Below are 27,486 nucleotides of genomic sequence, written 5' to 3'. Positions count from 1 at the left end.
CCCCTTGAGGGAGAGAATGAAACTGATAAAAATCTTCAGTGAAGGCTGTGAATGTCATCATGCTATTTATTTCAGGTATTTGCATCTCCCTAGGCTCATGCTATAATTAATTGAGAGAGACAGCCACTCAAAACACATAAATTAAGCTCTGTCTCTAAACTCTCAAAGGGAATTTTTTTTCTCAAAAAAAAAAAGAGTTGTAACTCCTAATTTCAAAGGGTCCATGCCTTCATCTGCCATGGGGTCCTCAGGGACTTCAGCTTTTCTGCATCGTTCTCCCTCACCCAATAGTGACTGAATGCTTGTAATTTAAACACTGGGGTGAAACAGAGATTCTCAGGTGTCAATTCCACATTGGGGGATGCTGGGGACACAAGATTTCTTCTGCAGATTTACACTGGTGGGTCTCGGGGTTTAAATCCGGTTGTTTTCTCACCCGAGATTCCAAGGCTGGCTGGTGGTTCGTGTGGGCACGAAGGGAGTGATTTTCCCTCTTGACCTCTGAAGGATTTAGGGTCTGCTGTCTGACTCTGTGTCTCTGTGTTCTGTGCTGAGCTCGGTGCTCGGTGTTCGGCGCGAGAATGATGAGGAGTCTCAAGGTCTTGGTTTTCTGGTTTCTCGCGTTGTTTATTAGTTCTTATCTTACAATTCTCTGTGTCCGGCCAAGATCTTCACAGCAGCCTGGACACGAGGTGACTCCCCTTCCCCTGTGTCCTGCCATGATGTCCACTGCAGCTCGGACACAAGGCGACTCCCCTGTGTCCGGCCATGGTGTTCTCAGCAGCTCGGACACAAGGCGACTCCCCTCCTGTGTCCGGCCATGGTGTTCTCAGCAGCTCGGACACAAGGCGACTCCCCCCTGTGATGGGAGGTCGCTACCTCTTATACAGATAACTACGTACCCATTGTTTACAATTCTATGCCAATGTCTATCACCTATACTAACAGGGTCGTGTCTACTTTGATCCAATCCACTGAAACTATTTTGTGCCCACGTCACTGCAGAAGATGGATGCCAAGGGAGAAGAAGAAGAACCCAGGGCACCGCCCTAAAATCACCATCTTGTCCCTTTGCATCTACATTCTAAAAATCCATAACTACAAAATCTTCTGCACAGTGATAACTACACTACTCTCAGTAACACCTTTGTGACTTGCAATTCTTCTCTGTGTTAGATGTTTTTCTCATGGACCAAAATCAAAGACTGTGTCTTCCTGGGCTCTGTGCCCGGCAAATCCCCCTGCACAGACCCCAGACCCTCTTTTTTGGGTCCCAGGCCTCTCTACCGAGGTCTGTGACTTCCCAGGGCGCCCAGAGGGATGCCCTGGACTCCAACATCTCCCCCCTTTGTTTTCACAAAAAAACACCTCTTTGGCTGCTTTGCCATATGCATTAAAGCAAACACGACTTGATCATGAGAAGAATTACAAGTCTCAATAAAATACATACAATTGTTTTCAAATTTTTCTTCCACAACAGTGAAAGATTGAAGAAATCAAACGTGCCATTCATCTGTGATCCGGTTTCTTCTCCGAGTTTGTTCACTCCATTTCCCAACCGCTCTGTGCTCTCGTGAATTGATTCTGAACCATCTGACAAATTCATGCAATACAGAATGAAAAGAAAACGCAAGATATAAGTCCTTGCATGCAGAATGAAAGATGTCTGCAGTCTTGACACTGGTTCACATTGGTCTGCTTTCCTCTCCACTCTTGAAGCCATCAGAGCTTCCTCGCCTGACATGATTTCCACACTCTTTGCAGAAATTCACTTATGTTCTGTATCTGCAGAAACAAAAGCTACTTCTTTGCCATAGGTTAGTTAAAACTGTACTTTGATGGAAAATGCACAACTCTTGTTAAAACCTGAAATCCATCAGGAAAAGTTTCACATGCAACATCTGTGCTTGTTGATGAACACATCTCTCCTCTAGTTAAAGTCAAGGTGTGGCCAAAACCCTGGCCTTATCTAGAGTAATATCCTTTAATACATTTTTGGAACAAAGCTCTTAACAACAACAATTATGAAATGCTTAAACAACTAAAGAACATAAAGGAGAATTTTGAAATGTATCATGATACAATTCACAGTACTTATTACTTAAAACTTATTATCTTAAACTTATCTTATTTTACCAACTTATCTTACTTATTACCTTATTATTTTAACTTATTTCTTATCTTAACTTTAACCAACTTAACTTAAAACTTAACTTATTCTCTTAAAACTTATTCTCTTATTTATCTTATCTATCTTATAACTTAATATACTTAACTTATTTAACTTATCTTAACATAAAATACATTTAAAACTTACATACAATAAAACTTTAAATTTATAAAATATAAATCTATTACTTAAACTTTATCAATCCTTATCTTAAATTCAACTTTACTTACTTAACAAATCTTAAACTTAAAACCACATAGAAATCACTTCTAATGTCAATACAGTACTAAAACATAAATCAACTTGGATCCAAATACATCAACACTATAATCAAAAATCCTTTTCCATGTCATGACAATAAGTCTTTTGCTTCTGATCATGCAGCTGCTTTGCAAACATCCAATGATTTCCGGATCTCTGCTTCTGAATTCAGAAAACCTGTAACTTTAATTGAATTATTATTTTGCCTGAATGCAGCCCCTCCTAACCCCGAGGGTTACTGCCTTCCCCGGCATCCCTCCCTCTCCTGGATGAGGAGTGGAGACTTTAAAACTCTTGTTGCTGCACATGATCCCTGTGCAGCACTGCTTAAGAAAAACCCTCCCTCTCCTGGATGAGGAGTGGGAACCTTAAAACTCTAAGAAAAGGGTAAACCCAGCATGTAGCCGAAGGATAAATGAAGAAAGGGTGTGTGCAGTGGATTCAAGGGAAACTTGGCTACCTTTTGCTGAAAGGAAAACTTGAGGGAACTGGACTGACAATGTCAAAGTGCCGCTTGTGGGCGGGGTCAGGCTCACAGCACTCGCTCTGAGGGGGTGGCACCTTGGAGAAACTCTCCGCCCTGGCCACGCCTCCTCCCTGCTTGCTCTGCCTTTGCCTGCCCCGGTCCTGCCTGCGCTGGCACCGCCTGCCTCGGCACTGCCCGCAGGAATGTCTTCTCTCAACCCGCCCCCCGGGGCTCCCCGTCTTGCTCTCTGTTGGGGTTTCTCCCGCCTGGAGCGATCGTGATCCTCGAGCTGCATCCTACTTGCTCCCTGCCTGCCGCAAGGCTTTCTGGGATTTGTAGTTTCCTGCTTTGCACTTGCGCCGTCCATCTTGGCTGTCACTGCGCATGCACCAACCGCAAGGCTTTCTGGGGTTTGTAGTTTCCAACTCTCTGCTCTCTCTGCCTGTCCCGGCTCCTCACTCGCGCCCCGGGACACAGGCCCTGCTCCGCCCCCGCAGCCCGCGCTGTCCCGACACGGGGCACTCCCCGGCCGCCCCCATCGCGATCGCTTTCGCGCGCACACGCCGCAGTGTTATCTCTCACCACTGACGCGATCTGGGCTTGTTTTCCCTGTTTTCCCGGTGTCTCCTCCACTCCCCCTTCCCCCCTCTCTCTGTCTGTCCCTGGGCTGAAGGGGAAAGGGCAGTGGAAAACTTTCAGGCTGTGTCTGAACGCGCTGTGTCTGAGGGGGGCTGAAAAAACTCCTGGATGCACTTTGTCTCACTTCTCCCTCCCCCACTGCTGCGGCAAGTGTCCCGTGCTCACGGAACATGCCTCGAAAACAAGCATGCCCTTATCTCGGGATGGATTAGAAGTTTTGACTTTCCCGAGATGAATTTCTGGGACTGAATTCCTGAGGACTGTGGCAAACCCAGGGAAAGTTGTTGGCTTTTCTGTGCTAAACTCAAGGAGACCTGCTGACTCTCCTGTCTCGAGGCTTTTTTTACCTCCCTGCGGTAATCCTGAGGGTGCTGGTATCTCTCCTTTCCTATTAAATCCCAGAGGAGGCTGATGGCTCTCCCCTTCCCCACCTCCTGTAAGAGGTGTATGAGACCCGTCTGCTGATAACAGACGACAGGACCTGCCTGGCTGCCGGCCAGCAAAAGAACCCGCTGCTCGCGGCTGGCAACAGACAAACCCGGTGCTGGCTGCAGGCCAGCGGGTAAGGTGTTTCTTCCTCCCTCCCCGCTACTCTGCTGCTGCACGGAGAAGGTTTTCCCTTATTTTTCCCGGGAGAGGGTCTCCCCCCGTGTTCTAAATTTAACTGTTCTTACCAAAATTGAAGAATGCAGTGCAGGTGTTCTCAAATTCAGTTCGGAGGTTTCCTGATCACCGACCTGCAGATTTCAGGAGACGAGTCCTGGGCCCTTGGAACTCGTCGGTCCGAGGTGAATTTGCAATCAGCTGCCGTCTCTGGTTAGAGATTTCTTCCCGTCTTCTCAGCTTGTCTTCTTTGCTTCAGAGGTTTTGCTGTGTCCACTGGAAAGCACCGATTCTGCCCACACCGGTGTCCATTCGTGCCCGTTCATGCCCATCCATGTGCCCACTCGTGTGCCCACCCAGGGACGCCAATTCTCGGGGTTTAAATCCGGTTGTTTTCTCACCCGAGATTCCAAGGCTGGCTGGTGGTTCGTGTGGGCACGAAGGGAGTGATTTTCCCTCTTGACCTCTGAAGGATTTAGGGTCTGCTGTCTGACTCTGTGTCTCTGTGTTCTGTGCTGAGCTCGGTGCTCGGTGTTCGGCGCGAGAATGATGAGGAGTCTCAAGGTCTTGGTTTTCTGGTTTCTCGCGTTGTTTATTAGTTCTTATCTTACAATTCTCTGTGTCCGGCCAAGATCTTCACAGCAGCCTGGACACGAGGTGACTCCCCTTCCCCTGTGTCCTGCCATGATGTCCACTGCAGCTCGGACACAAGGCGACTCCCCTGTGTCCGGCCATGGTGTTCTCAGCAGCTCGGACACAAGGCGACTCCCCTCCTGTGTCCGGCCATGGTGTTCTCAGCAGCTCGGACACAAGGCGACTCCCCCCTGTGATGGGAGGTCGCTACCTCTTATACAGATAACTACGTACCCATTGTTTACAATTCTATGCCAATGTCTATCACCTATACTAACAGGGTCGTGTCTACTTTGATCCAATCCACTGAAACTATTTTGTGCCCACGTCACTGCAGAAGATGGATGCCAAGGGAGAAGAAGAAGAACCCAGGGCACCGCCCTAAAATCACCATCTTGTCCCTTTGCATCTACATTCTAAAAATCCATAACTACAAAATCTTCTGCACAGTGATAACTACACTACTCTCAGTAACACCTTTGTGACTTGCAATTCTTCTCTGTGTTAGATGTTTTTCTCATGGACCAAAATCAAAGACTGTGTCTTCCTGGGCTCTGTGCCCGGCAAATCCCCCTGCACAGACCCCAGACCCTCTTTTTTGGGTCCCAGGCCTCTCTACCGAGGTCTGTGACTTCCCAGGGCGCCCAGAGGGATGCCCTGGACTCCAACAGGTGGGGATCTTCAGAGCAGGGACAGCAGATTCAGCCAATTCTGAGTATGCTGAATGCCCGGTCATGCCAGTGTCACATAGCACCTCGTGCATTTGCACAGGAGGTGTTGGCGTGAAGAATTACTCTTGGGTTTTAGTTTCTTAGTGGTACAGTGAAAATAAAGTATGTGAAATAGAATTAGACTACACCCCACACCTAGATTTAACTGTGATGCTGTTGGTTTTGCAGAGCTGGCATGCCAAGGGAGCTTCTTAAACAGATAATTATGTGAAATATATTTTTTCAACACCTCTATAGCTTTTCCATATTTTCCATAGAGAAAATAAGTGGATATTATCATTAATTTATTTCCCAGTCAGCCTAAAGTTTCTGAATGTCAAACTGCTATATTTTAAACAGTACCATTACATGCATCCATAATTTTTTATTCATCACTTAAAAGTAAAACTTGGAGATGATTTAAAAAAAAAAAAAAAAAAAAAAAAGAGATGCACCTCCTAGGTGCAGGGTCTGGGCTGCTGAACAGGCAGAAGGCAGTGCCTGTCTCACACTTTGTTAGTCCTGTAGCCCAGGCTGTGCCGTTCCCAAGAGGTACCAGTGGAGTTCCTGCTGTGTTTGAAGGGAATTGGGTGTATGGAGCTTCCAGGATCCCGTCGTGTGTGGTACCTGGTTCTCCCATTCTTTGTCACTGAACTACAGTGCACAAACCACCTCACCCTTCCTCTTTCACTTCTCTCCTCAAAACAGGACCAGGTGTCCCAGTTGTAAGTGTGCACAAGACAAGTGATACTGCCAGTGAGTATACCTTATGAAATAAATAAGTTTTCTCAACATCCCTAATTTCTTTGGGGAGTGTGGGAGAGGGGAAAGTATGCACATGAAAATGTCATACAAATGCATGAAAACTAATTCATATAAAGTGCTCTTAATTGCCTTTTAGCAGCATCCACATCAGCAAATGGTAAGGAAAGCAGTTACTCAAATGACTAAAACTTTTCCAGATTTTTAGATATCTTTTGGACTAAATGCATGCGACTCATTTTCTGTTTACACTTGAGTAAATTAGATGGCAGGTTGGTCTTCACCCTTTTCACTTCCTATGTTGCCGTTGGAGCACACCTCCTGTGATTTTAAAGATGTTTTTAAAGTTACAAGCCAATTATGTTGAAGTCAGGTACAGTCTTTGTATGATTGATCATAAAAGCTGACCTACATATGATGATTTAGTCCTTCTCTTCTATTTCTCAAATCAGAACAACTCCACTGACATTTTCAATGAAGACAAATTCAGTAATAAAGGCTTTTTAGGAGGGTATTCTATACCTCTCTTTGTCAAGTTTTGCTCATTATTTTCTTGTATATTGATGCCAAATCTGTTACTGTTTCCTGGCTGCTGAGGTGCTTTTTAGTGGAGGACTGTCCATCAGCAGCTGAATTTTCCTGGTGGTGCAGCAGAGGTAACAACTCTGCCACCTCCAGCTCCACTGTGACTCCAGCAGCATGGAGATGTGGATTACAGGAATGGGGAACAACTTCTCATTCAAAAGCATTAAACCAACTCTTACATTTTCATTAACTGGGTCACCCCCAGAGTTTTTCCCAGAATCCAGAAATCCTGAACTGTACTTCTGTACCTGTCTGCATCCCCTTTGTCTTGGGTCAGTCACTGTTCAGTGGAGCTAATCTTGCATGTTGAAGTACCACCCTGATTAATATCTGCACTTTAGTTTCCTTTTTTTTTTTTTTTTTTTTTTTTTTTTTTTTTTTTTTTTTTTTTTATGCCATTGTTTGTGTTTGCAAAGCCCAGTGCCATGGCACACTCAGGGCAGGGAGTTTTATCCAGCTCAGTAAAGGCTAAATAATGCTCAAATAAATGTGTTTTAGACTTCTGTGGAGCTCCTCAATTCTGCTGAAGGCAGGCTTTTGCTCTTTATTACTTGCATCTAAAGTACTATGGAGTGTGTATTCCTGAAATAGAGATTTATGTGCAGCACCTTAGAGTACAATAAAGCAAGTCAGGCTAGAGGGATGTCGTTTGTTGTAACAACAAAAAGCCAAATAATAAGTGAGATAATTTACCATTAGTGTTTCAGTGCAAGATTAGATTATCCTCTTCAACTCATAATGGAATGATTAAGGATTATTTCAATTATTCCATCCTCAAACTATAATTATACCATTTTGGTTGACTGCCCAGAACAAGCATTCTCCTCAGATTATCTGTTTTGGCCCTAAGTGAAGAGTTTATTGTTTAATTTAAAAAATCTAAATTTTGGAAGCAAGATCAGTAATTTGAATTAAAAAAAAAAAAACAACACCAAATTAGCCATTCTTTTGTGTGTAAAAGGGTTGCTTCAAATTAGTCTGCAGCTTCAAACCAAGCTGATAGTCTTGCTCTTGGCTCAAGTGCAGAAGACAAGTAAGGACATGCAGTGACCACATTTGGCTGTGTTGGCTAAATATTGCCTTGGAATAGGTAATATTGGGGAAAAGGATTCCTGCAGGAGGCTTAGGATATTGCCCAGCAGAGCAGCCTTGTGCTGCAACAGCTGTTGATAGGACTTGTCAGAGATACTGATCTTCATGTTGGTCATCAGAAATTCCCTTGGTGGTGCTTAATGAAAACAAAGACTGCCAAAGCCAGGAAAATGAACTGGATTGTATCTTTTTGAATTGAAAAGTAGTTGCACTATAAAAAAAGTATTTACAGAAGGAATTAATTTACAAGATTAATTGAAAGCTTAATGAAGGATTGTTGCGCCTTTGTCTCTTTTTCTTTAATTTTTTTGAATCTTGATTTATCTTGGTGTGATGATTCTCCATGCCTTTCAACATGGTCTTTCTTCCTGTTTTCTAGAGTTTTATATTTTGGAAAATAACTCTGTGTTGAAAGAAGTTGTTTCTAAGAAAAAGAATTACAAGACTGAAATCAAAATGCTTCACGTTGAGGATTACGGTAAATCTGGCAAAATGTTATTTTAGCAAACCAAAAGCTTTCTTACAATGTTACTGTTTTTCATCTGTGTAACTACCAGCCTTTAATGTTTTGCTCTTTTCTTAAAAGAATTCCCTTTACAGTTGTCACTGCCAAGAGATTTCACAGATCGAAACCAGTATGCCCTTCTATTAATAATGTAAGTATCCTTTTGGAATCACTCAAAATAATAAAGAAGTGCTTCACAGAAAATATTTAAATCTGAAATTAGATTTTTTGGAGGAGATTTTTTTTACCTTTGGTGGAAAAAAAAATATCTCATGGATTTGAGTTGAGAAATCAAAAAAATCTTGCTCTTGGGAAGGTTTTGTGACAGGTGCTGTCTGGTAGAGATGCCTGGGGTTGTTTTTTTTTGAGCCAGTCAAACCTGACTGTGCTTTGCTGCACTTTCATGTTTGGGAGGCACTGCCGTTTCTGATGGTGGAGCTTCGAGTAGCCCTGTGGTGTTTCCTGGACCCTTACTGCTCCTGCCCACAGAGCACCTCACTCTGCACCTGTGCTCCTTTTTATTCCTGAGAGAAATGAGTACAGCTCCCAGGAGGGGCTCAGTTGGAATGCATAAAGAAAAGCTGCTTTTAGGAACACCAGAATGGAATAAAAGTTACTTTTGATCATCGGTGGTTGAAGGAATGATAGGCATGATCCAAAGTCTGTGGATTTTTGTATAAAAGCTGCATGGGAGGAGGGATGGTATTCCCTGGAAACCTGTGCTGTTCTTTTAAAAGGAGAATGGGGTGTGTGTTTCTTGCAGGGAGACTCAGCCTTTAAGTTGTGTGTCTGCATATGTGTAGCAGCAGAAAATAACAGAGTCTTGAGTGTACTTGAAGCCCACTTGGGAAAAGTGGTGATGGCCAGCTCAGGACATCACTCCTTTCTCCACCTGAACTCAGCATGGGTGGAGAGAGCTTTCCTGGACCTACAGAGCTTCTTCCAGTTCCCAGGTGGAAAGCATTGATGTGAATTTCAGTAACAGACATGTAGGAGTGCACTGCTAAATTCACGAAAATGCCACATTACTGAGCTGTGTTACCTGGAGCAGATCTCTCCCCTCAGTGACAGCAGAGATCCTTATTGTTGGCTGGGAGGTGTTTACAGACCTGAGCTGCTGAATGATCCCAAGTTCCTCTGCTCAGATCAGAAATGAGCACAGAAAGGCACATACCTGCTTATTTCTAAGCCCAGTTTGTGTTTTAGAACTCAGAATTTTCAGTTGTAATTATCTGCAGTTGTGGAAGCTCTCTGCTTTAATTGGCTCACGAACATATTTTTCTTTTCTTGTGGGGAAACAGGACACATGGATTTTATTTCATCTTTGCAGCATTTCCTGGCATGATCTTGGAGGAATGATTATATTTTAAGCAGCACTTATACGAGTGCCAAAGGCAAACTGACTCTGTGAATTGACCCCAGCAGCCCTGCAGGGACTTGCAAGCACTTGTGCTTGTTCCTGTTTCTGAGAGCAAGGAAAAACAAAAGTGTTAGCAGTGCAACGCTTCCCTTTTCAAGTATCCTAATAAATACATAATCTGCCATACACAGCTGTGGTGAAATATGGGGTTATAAACCCGTGTAGAACCTAGAGAAGACAGAAGGGAAAGATCAGAAACCTGAGAAGACCAAGGGCAGAAATCACAGGGAAAAAAAAAAAGAAAAAAGCTAAAGAAAATACTATTTTGGATTGTTTTTTGATACCGAGAGTTCAAGAGTTGAAAGAAGTGAGAACAGTATTGAGGCAGCATCTGAATTTAAACTTACCAAAGTGGTTGGTATCCAGTGAGCAAATAATGTAGCCAAGTTATGATGTATGGATATGTTTTATAATTGTTTGGGGGCTTTTTATGATAGGCACGTGGGATAAAAAGGAATGTTATCAATTTAAGAATACAGATTGTTGTATCTACATTTATAGTATAAAGACTTTGGGTTTTTTGGTCAGATTCTTATCTTGGCAATACTGAATTCTCAATGTTACCTTTAGCAGGGGTTATTTTTAGAAAACCCTGTACACTAGTATGAAACTGAAAATTATAAATCTGTCCTGGCTCATGTACTGTAGCATCTTTTGTGTCCTCCTCTTTCCTAGAAGAAAAAGAAGTTACCTTAAACTGTATTTCTTCAGCAGCTTTTTACAGACTTAAAGCTAAGTTTGCCAGCAATCCCTTTTTCTATTAAAGAGGTCCCCAAATGAAATATAAAACTGCAAACTGTCACTGAAGTTATGGGAGGTTCCCTTGTGGGATGATTATTTGAGCCTAATAAATTCTGCCTAGCTCTTCATAAAGAGCAGTTGGATATCTGTGGGTGTATAGGGGGTAATTTCTTGACCCATACAGCTCCAAATTGACATCCTAAGGTTTATTTCATGTTCAGAAGTACCACTTTCAGAAAAAGAGAAAATTATTCCTGTCCAAGGAGAACATGAAGCTTTTATAGAGAACATTGATTAGTTGTGTAGATGGTATCATTTCCCAGACACTTGACTTTTCTGAGTCCCAGAGTGGTACTGTTGGGACTGATGGAGAAACACCCTGTTCCTACTGCCAGCAATGAGAATTGGGGACTGATAACAAGTTGATCAGTCTTTTGTCCTGATCAACTTCCCCTGCTTTTTTTTTTCCATTCTCAGCCATGACATGATTATCATTACATTCCAGCTATTGAGAGAAAAACCTTTGAAAATAAATATTTACCAATGTCCTTGGTAAGAATATTGGTTTAATTGTAGGTCCATTTTTTTGGAAAGGAGATTTTGCAAAACATCTTGATCCAGGGAACACTCACTTAGAAATGTAAAACCAGAATATATGTGGACAGAAAAGTGGAGTATTAGCAGAGAAGTGGGGCTTGCTTTCCATCTCAGTAGCACTGCACTTTGAAGAAGGAAAAGAGAAAAGGACGGAGGGAGGGAGGGAGGGAGAGAGGGAGGGAGGGAGGGAGGGAGGGAGGGAGGGAGGGAGGGAGGGAGGGAGGGAGGGAGGGAGGAAGGAAGGAAGGAAGGAAGGAAGGAAGGAAGGAAGGAAGGAAGGAAGGAAGGAAGGAAGGAAGGAAGGAAGGAAGGAAGGAAGGAAGGAAGGAAGGAAGGAAGGAAGGAAGGAAGGAAGGAAGGAAGGAAGGAAGGAAGGAAGGAAGGAAGGAAGGAAGGAAGGAAGGAAGGAAGGAAGGAAGGAAGGAAGGAAGGAAGGAAGGAAGGAAATAAGTGGTTTTATGATGGAGATGACATTTGGTGTGATCTGGTGTTTGGGGTTTTTGCAAATCACTGAGAGGCAGTAGCCATTTCAAAGATGCACGACTATGAAAAAGCTTCTGTATTCATGCAAGGATATCTGCAGGTAAATTCAAACTTTCAGCACATAGCCCCCAGATGCCTGAATGTTAAGGCTGAATCCTGGAAGGAAGCTTGTACAGGAGGAATCTAGTCCTGGTGTGAAAGCTGAGTGTGAACTGAGTGAACAGTTCCATGTAGACACAAGCTCAGCTTAAGGACCAGGACCTGATTATGCTGTAACTATCAGCATAAAGATTGTATGAGCATTTATGCATTAGCACCTGCAGAGCAATCTGCAATACTCAAATAGCAGGTCATTGTATTGCTGTGTTAAAATTTATGTCCATCTGGATGGCTGGACTAAGAGATCTCATGTAGAAACCAGTTATGGTGGCTGGGACTCCTTTTCTTTCCAGAATTGTGATGAGTAGCCCATAAAATGTTAAATAGATTAAAACACTTTCCTTTCTTCCATTTGTTCTCCTAAACCACTGATAACGTTTCACACTCAGTTTCCTTCTGATGTAATACACACAGTGTAGCGATATATTGGAGAGCTGCACGGTAATTGCCTGAAAAAGTGATTACCATCTCTTTTCTATATAATTAGGATCAAAGTTTAAATTTCACATCCTTGATTTCCTCATTATGGTTCACCTTACTCATTAGAAAAGTTGGAAGATACATTTCTTGGTAACACACAGGAAATGATTAAGTAAAGACTCTGGCATTTAATCTGGGTGATAAAATCAGAGTTGATAATCATTCTTTATTTTGCTTTGATTGTAATTAACCTCATTCTTTCAAATGTGTAGATAATGTATCTTAAATATCAGTATCTATTATTTAATGCCATTTAAAATTGTCCAATATGTAAGTTGATATTGTAAAACTGAGTCAGTGGAATGATTGTTCTGGTATTTGAGGGGGAAAAATACCCCAGATACTCTTCAAAGCAGAAGTGAATTGTCTGCAAGAGGTTTCTGTTTGTTTATTTGTTTACTTGTTTTCCTAAATTTTGGTCATAAGCAGGGGTTGGTTTACCTGGTTTTGAACTGATGAAAGTTTTAGGCCTTGCACAAACAATCAAACCTGTTTATACCCCCTGTGAATGCACTCTTGGGACTGATAGCAAGATAAGACAGTTGGGGTTAGAAAGTGAATTTTTTGTGCAGCTTCAAGAACAAGCCATTAAAAAACTAGAATAAATATAGAGAGGCATAATGCAAGTATTAAGAAATTTTATGTCTGATGTCTCTCTGTGGAGGACAGAGGCACACCTCAGATATTCAGTATCATTTTATGGTGATGGCTGAAGAGTAGAGACCTTTTGGTGCTAATGAGAATTTCAATGTGTACCTCAATGGAAATAATCTTAAATTCTTATCACAGACCACTAATATGGACATTCTTGAAATAAACTAGCCACTGGAAACTTGCTTCCTAAAGCAATCATCAAGCAACTTATCATGCAGGGCTGGGATATGTGTAGTGTTAAACTCTGAGCCCAAAAGTAGCCCAGCTATGACCTCCAAAAAGGAGCTTGAGAAAAACTATCACTGTCAGTTCTCACCCACTGAGAAACTTGCTGAGGTTCTGTTTGTTCTTCTTTTTTTATTGAAGAAATTCACTAACCTACCTTTGATTCACCTTTGATTTAAAACACTTTTTGGTTTTAAGCACTTTCTGGCTTATAGAAAGGCATGTAACTTTAATGGTTCTTCTCCCATTCCTAACTGTCTATAAATACAATATATATACTGGATGTATGTATAACCTAGATATGGAACACGTATAAATCAGAGGTGAACACTGTGTTAGTTTGGTTCTCATATTTAAAGGGAGGAAAGCAGGCAGACTCACAATATTTTCACTTGTGAGGGATGTGTTAGTCAGTTGGAAAGTTACCTAGTCAAACATGGATATTTCTGACGTATTATTGTGGAAAAGTTGGAAGAACTCACAAATAATTGTAGCTGGTTCCTATTATTGGAATTCATGATAAATACTTAGTGAACACATCTGTGTCGATGTGCAGTGCTTCTGAAAACCTTGCTCTGTGCAATGAGCAGAAACTGGAGGCATTGTTCTGCTCCTTATTGCTAATAATAATGATTGTATACTTCCTGAATCATGTGTTTTCTGCAGAGCTCACTTGACAATATTTCCAGACACTGCTTCTCAGTGTTAGTAATTAGTGTAATCACAACTGAATTGGTTAAGCACACCAAAAAAATGCTCTTCTTTTTTTTTTTTTACAAAGCCAAGTATAAACCTGATGAGCAAGATAATGGTAAATCAAGCATAACATGTTGTGGCTGAGTCTGTAACCGATTAATCCTGATTTCAGAACATGATATAGCAACTAAACTGATAGGTCTGGCTGCATTTGAGAACACCCATGTTCATCAGATGCTTGCCAATTAACTGAGTGATTACCTTGAAGATGATCTGTGTTATCCACAGCCAAAGCCAGATACTGAATCAGCACGTTATTGTATTTGTAAGGCAGTACTTATTGTAGGATATTTTATCTCTCTTTCCTCCCCAGGGCTTACATAAGTCTATCTGGCAAAATAATAATTTCTGTCTTCATCTTTCTTTCACCTTAGACAGGATATTCCCACAGACCATCCAATTTAGTTTCCATACAGGCAGCACAGACACTTTTGCATTTTAATTTGCATTCCACTGGCAGATGCAGCCTGCATAGAACTATTTTGCATTTTGTACAACTTCATGATAGCCTGTTCTTCTATTCTGTGTTTATCTTGGGGGAAAATAATGACAAACTTCCCTTTTAAAACTGACATTTTATTTTCTTTGTACGGAAAATAGTGTATTTGGCTTCAATGGAAAATCTTATTGTTCTTCTAGAAACTGCATTCTCCCATTCTATTTCACCTTTTGTGCTGTAAACCACCTTTTTTTTTTGGTCATAAAATAGACTTATCACTCCTGCCTGCATCCATTTCTTCCTATGAATTTGGATGGAGAAAATATAATTTTCTCCAGTGTATGCTTTAGTCTTTCTACTCTATTTCAAAAAATCTATTCAAGGATACAATAATGCAATTATTTTTGTTTTTTCAGATGACATCCTTTTTAATAGTATTATATATCCTACAAAATGGTAATCAGGGTGCTGAATGAATTTTTACCTTTTTTGTGTGTTCAGTGAGACTTTAAAAATTCTGCACGAGCCTTCTCAGAACTGAGCTAACCATTAGTGATTGTGTTTGGGGTTTGTTCCTTCACTTTATTATAAGCAGCACTACCTGCTTTAATTTTCTGTGTCCTTCAACAAAGTGTACTCAGGTATTGGCAGCACCGCAGCACAGTGGTCATAAAGTTAAAGAAATTATTTTGCTGCAGGGCTTGCAGCCCTAATGGGATGGTATTGATGGAAGTGACAGTAGCTCAGCAGGGTTGCATAACCGACTGAACTCTGCCACGCAGGTTAAATAAAATATCAGAGCTCGGCACAGCGCATCACATTGTCAATAGTCTTCGTTTGTGTCTGGTGTGTTGGTATTTGCAGTGATGAAGCTCCAGGCAGCCAGTTGGTTACAGATAAGTTTCACATTGACTGGGACTCAGTGCTTGTCAACTCTGATAATGTCATCGTAGCTCGATTTGATGGCAGAGGGAGTGGATTTCAAGGCCTCAAGATCCTACAGGAGGTCCATCGGTGCTTAGGATCGGTGGAAGTGAAGGACCAAATAGCAGCTGTAGAGTACGTATGTGCAAACTCTTCTTCTCTTTCACCCTGCCTTCACCTGGATCAATGGGCATTTGGACTAAAACTGCCCAGAATGTTTTCTCTGCATTGTTAATGTTTGTTTTTTTAATGCAGTTGTGAATTTCAAAACCGTAATTCTCCCATTAAAAATAGCAAGTAAAAAATCAAAGAGGTGTTTTTGGGGTTTTCTTTCAGTTGGTGCTTCTCATTGATAAAGCTGTTCTGCTCTGTGCAATCCAAATATGCCACCTGAGCTAATTCATATTTGTCTATATTCTGTAGGTAAATTTCTTGCTGCCCACATTAACATATAAATGCATTTGCATTACAATATTTTAGGTCTATACCAAAGGATACTGCTCTCATTTCCACCACAGAGTTCTGGAGTAATCACACAAACCAAATGGAGTTCTAGTGGTGCAAATGAGAGCAAAATTTGGGCAAGTGCTTGTTATTTCTCATTTGCATTGTCATTCTTAGACTGATATAAGTCTACCAGCTGCAGAAAAGAGTAATTTCTCTCTGTGGAGTAGTCATGTATAGCTTTGACAACATTCCTTACTCAGGGTACATGTGTCATATTGACTCATACCAAGGTCTGCATGGACTTTTTCTGGGGTTTCCCAGAGAAAGATAGATTTTAAGCCAGATACATTTTCTTCTGTTGAAAGGGGTCGATGCCTCAACCATTCCATGAATAAACAGTTGTGTCTGATATTTCCCCTCAGGTTATTCTGTATTTTCTGTATAAAATTCACCATAGATGATTACTGGCCTTAAGAGAATTAATTATTTGTATAATTATCTAGATTCAAGAAGTTCCATTCATCTTATCTTCCTTTAGCTGGTGCTGGGCACCTGGTCAAAGGCAGTTATTTAAACTCTAGTCAGTGGAAAATCTTGGCATTCCTGAAGGATGATTTTCCCCAGACTGAGAGAAGTTTCCAACATAGAAATGCTAAAGAGTATCTCTTTTCTCTCCATTAACTGAAAATCAGATGTAAATGGATAATTTAGACAAGATGCTTAAATTCAGATATCTAAATTAGGTGAGATGGGCCAAACACCAACTGTTTGCCTTATAAAAAAGGAATTAGGAAACAAATCACATTTCCCAGTGCAGTACTATTTGAATGGATGTAATTTCTTCTTCTATCTGATCTTCATCTATGGCAATTCCTTAATGCACAGATAATGTTCTTTACATACTATATTCAGAAAGTAAAATCCACCATTTTATTTTGCGAAAATTAAAAAAGAAACTTTTTTTCCCTTTCAGATCACTTCTGAAACAGCCTTTCATTGATCCTAAGAGACTGGGTATATTTGGAAAGGTAATGTGCTAAAATAGCTGGTTATATCATCATGATTCTTTTAGAAAATGCTGTCAGTTCATAAACAAATATATTTATATATTTTCCTAAGATAATTTCAGTTATTAAAACAAGGGGGAAAGCCATCCATAGTTTGCTGTCTGTTCTGCACAGTATTTTTTTCTCAGAATGGATATTTAAGTCAATAAAATCAGTTTTATGGTATAACACTATTTGCATTTCAGAATCTTAAAGAGAAAGTATTTGTTAAAAATTCTACTTTCTGCCTTCTGCTTCCTTTAAAAATTTTTAATAGGGACTTGGGTTTTGGGAAAGCTTGTTTCTTACAGTTTTATATTTGGACTGCAGTTAAATTGACAATGTTGTCCTATAAAACACAGGTTTTATATCTGAATGTTTTACTGGCCCTTGAGCTTAGCTGAGCACCTACCCTGTGGTGCTGTCAGCAAGTTCCTTGTTGCACCAGTGAGAAATCTTGCCTTTGCTATTTTATCAGCTGCATGTCATTGCCCCCAGCATGAGACACAACGAGGCAAAGGCTCCACTTTTAGTAGCAAACTAAACAGCATTTTACTGATGTCTGTTAAAAAGCAGCAATTAGAAACACCACACAACTGCTGCTTCATCCATGAACATGTGCAACCTTGTAATGTTTTTCAAGTTTTTTTTATTATTATTATTAAAAATGAAGCTGTTTTCTGCCTTTGAACTCAAGGCAATAACAAATTCTGATCAAGTACCCCCCAGTCATCACTTTTAAGAGCAGCGTGTGTTTCACCATGAAGTGCCTTAGTTCTCACTCTGCTGCTGAGTTGCTGCACAGCCTCAGGCAACTCATTTAACCTGCCTGTCTCAGCCTGTCTGGATGCAGGATGAGGAGATTGACATTTACCTCCTGCATGGCAGCATTTTGAGGACTGGCTGATGCTTGTGACTGTTATTAGCATTTCACATGAACATGACCTTCCTCAAAGATCTGAGCTCCTGCTGCACTCCCTGAGCTAAGAAAGAAACTCTCATTGCAAGAATTTCACTTGTGTCAAAACCAGTATTTGGGTTGTAAGGGAGCAGTCAGAGATTTTCCAGCTGAGGATGTACAAGCAAGGCCAATTTCATCCACCAGCTGATCGTGGCACACACTTCTATTCAGGTTTTAATGTCTGTTACCAATGTATATGAATGTACACATGCACAGAATCATCAACGTTTCTGCGTATCCTCTTCCTCTTTCAATCATTTGATGGAAAATAATACTTCTGGAATGAAATCCCTAAGCATCCAGAACTGCTTGGTTTTGACTGCAGAAATTCTTTCCATTGGTACTTGAAAATTCCCACTTGTTTTGTGCCGGAGATTCATCAGTATCTTTTTTTTTTCTAAGAGGGGTGTGATGAGACAGTTACTGAAGAGCATGTGTGTAACCATGGCTTTACATATCTGCCAAGACCTACCCCAATTTTCTTTTCTTTCACAAAATATTATTGATTGCCATGTTCCTGCATTTATTTTCTGTAGGCGGTATTGAAGAGTGGGAAATTTGATAAGCTTTCAATGCTGCTTTGAATTCAGGGAAATTTCCCCTTTCCAAGTTAACCTTTAAGAGTTGGTTTTTTACTGTCAGAAGAAAAAAAATCATAAAATTTAAAAGACGGTTTTATAATTAATAATAAAAAAAATCTATTTAACAGCTTCTTAGGGTTAATTGTATTTTCCTCCACTCTGCTTGTTTTGGAGTCGATTAAAAAATCTACTTTAAAACTCATTTCTTTTTTATCACATACAAGAACGTGATAGGGAAACAAGCTTCTTTTTTCTTTCAGTGCATTAAATCTGCTTTACTGATGGAAACAGAATATGCATTTAGCTTGAAAATAACTTGACTTTGGAATGGCTTGATGCTGATCTCATAAAGCTGGACTTATGCACGCTTTCAGGGAGCTCTTTGAAAGGTTTCAGAACTACACAGAAGTAAAATTCTTGTCACAATTGGTGATGTCAATGAGGCACAAGAGGAACAAGACTGTCCAGAAAGGCACAGTGGGGAAAATTGCCAGGCAATCTGCCAATGCTCCCTTGCTTATCTCTGTGAGGGGCAATCCTAAGTGATTTGTGATCCAAGGGCCTTTCTGAGCTGCTGGACAGCCAAGTGTGGTTCCGTGGAGTTTGTGGGTTTATTCATGGAAGTGAGAAGAGAACTTAAAAATGAGTTGCAATTCTACAGCCAACGACTTTCTTGAAAATGTGGCAATTAGGCTGTAACCCCAGAAACCCAGCAGATGAGTGAGGCACCACATGTTCTTTGCATCAGGGAGTATGGAATAGCAATGTCACTCTGAAATGCTTCTAAGGATTTATTAAAAAATCACTCTGTAGTGGTTTTGTCCTGGAAAGCCTGGCTGGAAGCAAGGACACAGGCACAAAGGGAAGAAACTCCCAGGAGAATTAAACAAGCTCTTAATGAAAACATGGAATAAATAATAAATAACCTGGCGATACCTATGCTTGGGTTAGAATTGTGCTGTGGAGCTACTGGGCAAGATACAAACAGAATATTAAACAAAAGTAAAAGCAGAGGAAACCCAGAAGGAGAGGAAAGTTGCTATTCTCTTAAATTCTTTGAATTATACAAATTACAAGTGCCCATTCAGAAATTGTGTCTTAAGTGAGATCTACTCCTGCACATGAACAGATCTGGATGGCTCTTGGTCCCCTGGGCTGAAACTTGCATGGGAAAGAATTAACTCAGTTCCTCACAGTCCTTTGAAAATCCAACTCCTATTTGGTATTTTCTTCAGTGTGTCCTTTCCCACTTAATATGGATTGATTACAAAGAACAAGAAACCTCTTTGCTTATATTCCTTAAATAAGGTTAAAGGCTTTTCAAATATTACCATTCTTCTGCAGAAAGCATCTGTTCAATAAATATTTAGACATGAAGAACAGAAGCAGGCAACGTTTGTAAAAGTCCATGAGAAAACTGTAAGCACTTGATGCATAATCTTTTTTTTGATCAGCTGGTGTTTTGCATTATATTTTCCCTGTCATGAGATAATTTCATCTTCCTGAAGTGTGTTGTGCCAAACACAAAATGACAACAAATACCTGAAGAAATACCAATTTTTCAGTACTGATGAAGGGAAAACAAAGATGGCAAGTAGAGAAATTTGAGGAGCCCATAATATATGAGGAAATCATCGATTCCAGGTGCCACAGTTCAGAATTTCATTTTCTTTGAGTCTACAATGATTACAGGTGTTCAGAAATGGATTGCCAGTGTCATTTCAAGGAAATCTGTGGTTTCAAGTTAAAGCTTTCACAAAGGTTTCATGACTCTGGTATCAGCTCTTGCAGGGGAGATGTGTTAGACTTTGGAGATGGTGAAGAAATGTGCAGGACTCATTATTAACCACATAGATTAAAAGTCATGACCAGGTCAATGAGTTCTTTATGCACCCTTAAACTGTAAAAATCATGCCACTGGATTAGCACAATGGCCTTTAGCTTTATTCTTGCTAGAATGAAATAAACCAACCAAAATTTCAATCCCATTCTTAGGGGTATGGTGGCTACATTACCTCGATGATCCTGAAATCCAGCGAGCACCTCTTCAAGTGTGGGGCTGTGGTGGCACCAATCACAGATATGAAGTTATATGGTGAGTGTTCCCTGCCCTAAACCTGTGTGATAGTTCATTCCAAATGCCTTTTATTCATTGGGATAAACTATTTATTTTAACTAAGGAGCAATAATGTAACAGTATCAATGAGGTTTTATCTCACTGTCCTGCTCTTTATACAATGAAAATAAAGCTGACACTGGGACACTTCACCAATAGCCACAACAGGCATGGTGTTATTGACAGCACTGATTTTGCAGATACCTCATTTTCCTAAGAATTCCTAAGAATCCTTTATGTACATCAGCATGAATCAAGTCTTGTATTAGGAATGAATCCTTTAAGGTTAGCAGTGAATTTCCTACAATATCAGCCATGTTGTCATTCAATCACAGGTTATTTGCTTCTGTATGTGAAGTTTTGGGCACAGGCTGTGGACTGTGATACACAGGAAACCAGACCAGATTACTTTAATGGTCTGTTAGGCTTTCTTTGGGTTTTAGCTTGTGTTTTCTTTTGGGTTTGGGTTTTTTTATTGTTGGTTGGTGTTGGGTTTGGTTGCTTGTTTTTTTGTTATTGTTTTTGTTTTTTGGGTTTTTTTGTGAGAGGGTTTGGTTGATTTTCGGTTGGTTTTAACTATTCGGTTGGGGTTTTTTTAACTATTTAAAAGTGGGTTTAAATGGTGCATCAAAATTCTGTCTCTAAATGAACATCTCAACTTCATGGCTTAAATAGCTTCTGACTCTAGACAAGAAATGATGAGTTTTAAAATAAAAATAACTTGGAATTCACAAGGATGGGTTTGTGGTTTTTATTATTATTTTATTTTTTTTTTATTTTTACAGCATCAGCCTTTTCAGAAAGATACCTTGGGATCCCATCAAAAGATGAAATTACCTATCAGGTGAGTTGGCATAAACAAGTAACTTAAAATGACCACTTTGCTCTTAAAATACAATTCTATTACAGCTCTGTGTGTGTTTGTTCACTCACTAGGCATCCAGTGTATTACACAATCTTCATGGTTTAAAAGAAGTGGATTTGCTAATAGTTCATGGGACAGCTGATGGTAAGTATTTACAGATGAAACTAATTTGGAGTCAGAGCTTCTAACAGGAACAGGTGTTCAAGGGCAGATGAGGCACTCACCTAGCAAGAACATTTTTAATTTCATTTTCCCACTTGTAGGACTTTTTTCTTTTTGTTTCAACTGTCACTTCCAACTCTGAACTGGTGACACTTTTCTTTGCTGAGGATTTGCACCTTTTAGGTGCTGTACATTTTAATTTGTTTAAGTCTTGTGGGCCACTGTGTTGCTAGTGAAAGGTATTACATGAATTATTAATAGAACAACATACATTTTTAATGTTGCTTTAAATTCATACAAATTCTGCAGAATTACCAGTACAGCTGGTGAAGTGCATCACCAAATGGGAAGTTAATCTTTCCATCTAATTAATTACAAGGTACTGCCAAACCTTCTGAAGCTGAAGCTACACAGAACCTTTTAATAGCACCAATACTTTTAGCAGTAGATTAAGAAGGCAATGAGTAACACAGGGTAAGTTTTAGCACTTCAGATGGAATCATAAGATGCATCAATTGAGATAATTTGTAATTGCAGATTTCACTGCAGTGTATTCTTCTGAACTTTCTAAACTGATGTCTAAAGAATGAGCTTTGATGCAGGCACAAATTGCAGTGGTGCAAACAGCTGCTCTGTACAGACTGACAGGCCTACTTCTTTCCCAGTATTTTCTGGTGGATGTGGGATAATAGAAGATTTGTCACTCAGTCTGAAGGGATAAGTTCCTCTCAATGGTGAGGGCTGAGGAGCCTGTCACCCCTGACTTTCCAAACCCGGGTTACAAATCCAAAGTGCAACCAGAGGGGTGTAAACCCTGTCCAGTGTGTGGAAAATACTAAAGGTGAGAGGGATTTTAGAAAGTCATGAAAGCAGGCCCCAGAAACAGAAAGAGCAGAAGAATTTAGAATTAGCTGCAGCTGCAAAGCTTGAAAGTAGGAAAAAGTTACAATAGTACAGCAAGCAAGGACATGAAACAATAGTCTGAGTCTTAGGTTTGGCTAGGGTAGATCTTAAGACTGCAGAAAAAGATGTTTAGCAAGATAGTAGAAAGTTTTAAGCTTAATAATGGAATATTATTTATTGTTAATAGAAAGGACACAAGCAGGCATTGTTTGAAGCAGGTGTACCTGTGCTTTCAGTGATTGGCTAGAACAATTTTCTGTAAGCTGTAGCAATATGTTATTGGCTAGAAAGTTTTTTAAATGCCCTGTGACAAAGAAATCTTTGGCTGCTGCTGGCAGACGTGAGCTGTTACCATCTTTCAGTTATCCCAAACCCTGTAATGAGGCTGATGTTGCAATAAAGTCTCCGAGTAGCCCAGTCCTGTTCGTGCCCAAACTACCAACACACAGTCCTTCTTCTCCCCAGGGCACAGCGGGGAGGGATGAAAATATACTGGGTGACTGAGCAGGCCTGAGGGGCTCAGGCTTTTCTGATTGCAACAGGCAGCAGCAATTTCTGCCCCTCTGAACCAAGGGCTAGAGGGAATTGGAGTTTGATAGGTATCTGAGCAGTGCAGAGTGCGCTGGCCTGGGAGTCTGATTGTCTGCTGCCCCTGCTCAATATCACATCCAGTGACACTGCCCAGCCCTAAACTCTGTAGGGTTAGGACATGGTAATAGTGATTTTGCCACACAAAGATCAGGTTACAGATTGCAGAAAATCCATTACCTAGAGAAGAGTGGGGTGTAACAGCCCTGTGTAATAGAAAATGCAGTATGCTTTCTTTCAAGCAAATTAGAAGATCCCACAATGTGCAAACAGAATGGTTTTACACATCTCTAAGCTATCACAGAGTGTGTAAATGAAGGGTAAACAGATGAGTCCTCACTGAGGGTCTGGAAAGGATGGTGGCTTCCCCTGGGGCTTCCAGCTCCTTCTCCAAAACCTCTGCTGTAACACCCTGTTGCTGATGGGGCTGGCCTTAGACATAGTCAGCTTCAGGTCCAGGAATTACAGAGCCTGGAAATGTTTTCAGCCAAAGCTGTGTAACAGATAAGTTATTTCATATTAATGTAGCTGTTTCTAATAATATCAAATGTTTCTAATATTATCAAATGTTTTCTTGCAGCTAAAGTTCACTTCCAGCATTCAGCAGAACTAATTAAGCGTCTAATAAAAGCTGGGGCTAATTACACTATGCAGGTATGTGCACCTGTGACTTTTCCTATAAACATAGTTGAACATTTAACCTCCTGTTGCTATTTCTTCACTGCAAAGGGTCCTCTCTACCACAACACAGTGGTATTACTTCAATTTGCAGTTAGAACTCTGTTTAATCCCGTTTTTCTCACCATTAGTACAGATATGAGGAGCTGCATCACATTGTTGTTCTCCTTGGCTTTTTCTCCTCCCTCTCATCCTTCTTTTTTCCAGCTATTTATCCTACAATGCCATAGAGAGTGCTCTGGCATCCATAGGCACTCTCTGTAACGTGGAGATGTCTCTACTTTGGGTCCCTTTTTGCCTAAAAAGGTGCTGGGTTCCATGAGAGTAATTTCCCCTTATTTTCAGCATTTAAATTAATTGAAAGAGCACGACAGAGCCTCTGTCAAGGACCCACCCAGAGCACATGGATGCTGCTGGCAGAGGCTTTTGTTTGAATCAGAATCTCCAAATACTCCTGATGCTTGTTGGGCATTGCAAACCTCAGCCTTGCTGTGCTTAGGCTGATCCTGTGGTCTGCACTGCAGTGTGAGCTCATGTCAGGGAGGAGGTGGCAAGAAGGGGGTTGATGCCACTTTTGGGAGAAAAAAAGGACTTTAAATGTAGAATCTGTCCCTGCTGCCCGTGTGGTTGCAGCCATGGTGATGTGGAGGCTTGTGGAGAGAGGAAGAAGCAGGAATGACAGAGTTCTGCCAGAAGAGCCCTGTTGAGCTGTTCTCATGCAACCTTGTGAGATGACCTGAGTTTGAGGAGGCAGCTGAAGGTTTTTGCCTCAGGACTCCTCAGGTCTTTTCTTGTGGCCTGCATTTCTTCATGCAGCCTGCAAATGTTTGCTCAGCCTCACTTGGGAGAAATTCCCAGTGGTATTTGGTTCAAGAGATAAAAATGCCCACGTCCACCCTAGGAGAGAGAGAAGATGGGCTTTAGACCAGATAGGAAGATATTTAAGATATGGATAAATAGGGTTTTTGCCAAACACTTAGAAGTTGAAATATTGATAGGTCCCTAAAAGCATGAGGTAATTAATCCTCATGGATGTTAATGGGATTTGGATGCCTAGGCACTATTGAAAATGCCACTAAAGTAAACTGTTGTAAGCACAATGGCTGAGAATATAATTTTTTTTCACTTCTGCAGAACCCATTGCAGTGGTTGTTTTTTGTAAGTTCAAATTCGAAGAGAATGAACCTTGCTTTGGGTTTTGTTAGCTTTCCTTGATGCCATAAAACTAGTGCTATCATCCTGTTGTCATCTAAAACATGTTGAAGATCAGAGAAAGAAAATTAGAGCCCTAAATATTTGAAAAGCCTTTAAAAACTATTTACTTTTTTTCCTTTCTCCTCTGCCAGATCTACCCGGATGAAGGTCACAACATTGCTTCTGAGAAAAGCAAATATCACCTTTACAGCACAATCCTTGGGTTTTTTAGTGCTTGTTTAAAGGAGGAGACACCAATTTTACCACAGGAACCTGAAGAGGATGAATAAGGGAAGCCTATTTGTGCAGTGCTGAAGGGGACTTACTCTGCGGCTCAATAAAACCTTAAATAAAAGTGACTGTAAGATTGCAGATTCTGCAGAAGCTCAAGGGCAGCTAAAGGATACCACAGTGGAACAGCACATTTACAGACAATGAGCTAATAAACTGGAATTCAACTACAAAGTCCAAACATATTACCAAGGGACAAAACCTTTACCTTTGTGGAAGGTCAACAGTTGGTTACAGTTTCCTGGAAGAACTTAGTTTTGCATAAGTGTAGGGTTAGTGCATGTTTGTTATGTTAAGCCTCACTGTTGGTTCTGTAAGTGGTTGCTTGTTTATTTTATTTTTTTTTATTTTTATTTAAATGCACATCTTTAGTCATCTTTGCATAAGGCACAACCTATCATAAATATTACAGCCACTAATATTCTAAAAGGTGAACTGCAATCTAACACTGTAATGTTACAATAAGTGCAATTTTTCTGCTGTCTATTACACGTAAGAAATCACTGAGATAATAAAGGGCACGATATTTTCTCTAGTTTCTGCTCAAAGGGGATATTGTCTAGTGCATCATACAACATGGATATTGAAAATTATTTCCCCCACACAATTTCAGCATTTACAATTATTACTGTACCTACTAGTAACCAATAGGGGACTTTTTGGTGGTGTGCTCTTGGTCTTTATGTATATACCCTAAGCAGAAAATCTTTCTGAGCTTGAAGAAATTTTTTCAAGATGTAATTGACAGCTGTATTTAAAACAATATCTGCAATTGAAATCATCCCCCAGTCCAAAATGTATCTATTTGTTTCCTTAAAATATGTTTGAGTTGTGTTTTGGTATTGTTTATAGTAGTTAATAGTTTGCTGGTTACACTCTAATTTTAGAATATGCTACTTTGTCACATGTAAATTAGATACATAAATATTAAATTATAGTTTCAGATAAAGAAAGTTTATTAACAATGTATAATGCCACTGAGTAATACTTTACTCCCCAAATGAAGACATATTTTGTATAGTGCATCTTCCTTTCCTGCTGTCTGGTCTCAGATGTAATTCTGATGTGCATCAAGGTGGTGATGTAGCTCGAGCACACCCTTAGTTCTTATTCCAAGGTTGCTCATTCAGTCTCTTGCAACAAGATTAAGCATCAACAGCATCACAGAGGAATGAAATGTTTTTTCATTCAAGGCAAAGGAAGATCTGACAGGTTAGATTTTATTATTTATTTGGAGGGCGAGCCCCTCATGCATCCATTTATTTGCCAGGGTGAAGAGCAGCAATAGAAATTGAAACTTTGAAATAAACAAGGCAGCCAGTTTGGGTCTGCAGGTTATTAACTCTGATCATGGAAAGCAAGTACAGTGTTGGTTTAATTTGAGGTATCTTCCTGAAGGTATGTGAAAACTCCTGACAGATGCTGTGCCACTTATAGGGGAATAGCTGTAGTTTTTTTTATTTCTGGATATATTCCAAATACTTTCCTATCTAATTAAGGTTTAATTTCTTGCAAGACTAAAAAGAAAGTAATTTTTGAAGGTAAATATGCTATTTAAGATGTAAAATTCTGCATATTTTATGAGAATGGGAATTGTTTTTAATGTAATGAAAAATCACCTGGAGCTTTTTTACTCATCACTTCCTTCTGGAATATTTTCTTTCACTGTTAGGATTTTTTTTATGATGCAAATAATTACTTTGTCTGAAAGGCGTGGTTTTATGGAACACTGAAAAGTCTCTTGTCTTTTAATGTTTAGTAATTCTCTTGTTTTGTTAGCAATGTTCAACTATTTTTCAATTAGTTTAATACAATTTTAATGTGCAATGATACCTTGTTTGGGTCCCAGTGTCACCACAAAGTATGGCTTTGCTTTGTGGTATTTATAGGACATATGGAGTACATAGGTATAGTGCAGTTAGGGTATGATTTATGGGGGCTGTGATGTGCACTACAGTAAGATCACACAAAACAACAACAACAACAACAAAAGAGCAGAATTCAAACAAAGTTTTGCAAATCCTGTTTTCTATGGAGGAGCGGCATTTTCAGGTCTTCTGTTGGCTGGGACTGCTGCTTTGTGATTTTATAAATTACACGGTCACTTAATAAACGCTCACCTGACAACACTGCTGCTTCTCCTAACCAGACATGCTAAATGAGGTCCTGAAATCATCCAGCTGAACTCAGTGAGGTGGTTTTTTCCCAGTTTGAGCCAAATACACATGAAGGAACCACATGGTGGGGGTGTGTGCTGAGCACGAATTCAGCGTGCAGAGGATACAGCAAAAGGCCAATTCCCCAAAACATGCTGGTGTTTCTCTGCAAAGCAACCTCTCCATGCTCATAT

The 27,486-nt window shown here is 40.3% G+C and overlaps 1 protein-coding gene across 1 annotated transcript in view; it reads left to right on the top strand.

Annotated features, from left to right (window-relative positions):
* Positions 1-27,265, top strand: part of DPP10 (dipeptidyl peptidase like 10) — a gene marked incomplete at its 5' end in the record, with an annotated part of 252,705 nt that extends 225,440 nt beyond the window's left edge. The window contains 10 exons of the mRNA XM_083864842.1: positions 6,191-6,238; positions 8,301-8,399; positions 8,508-8,577; positions 15,245-15,439; positions 16,725-16,779; positions 20,335-20,434; positions 21,241-21,299; positions 21,392-21,464; positions 23,554-23,627; positions 24,998-27,265. Coding sequence (XP_083720968.1) covers positions 6,191-6,238; positions 8,301-8,399; positions 8,508-8,577; positions 15,245-15,439; positions 16,725-16,779; positions 20,335-20,434; positions 21,241-21,299; positions 21,392-21,464; positions 23,554-23,627; positions 24,998-25,135 — 911 coding nt within the window. The 3' untranslated portion in view covers positions 25,136-27,265. The remainder of the gene's footprint in view (positions 1-6,190; positions 6,239-8,300; positions 8,400-8,507; positions 8,578-15,244; positions 15,440-16,724; positions 16,780-20,334; positions 20,435-21,240; positions 21,300-21,391; positions 21,465-23,553; positions 23,628-24,997) is intronic.
* Positions 27,266-27,486: the final 221 nt, after the last annotated feature.

The sequence above is a fragment of the Zosterops lateralis genome (assembly GCF_965231275.1).
Source record: "Zosterops lateralis genome assembly, chromosome: 7".
Taxonomy (NCBI): Eukaryota; Metazoa; Chordata; class Aves; order Passeriformes; family Zosteropidae; genus Zosterops; species Zosterops lateralis.
The sequence above is the reverse complement of the archived record's forward strand: the minus strand, read 5'-3'. Positions and strand labels throughout refer to the sequence as shown.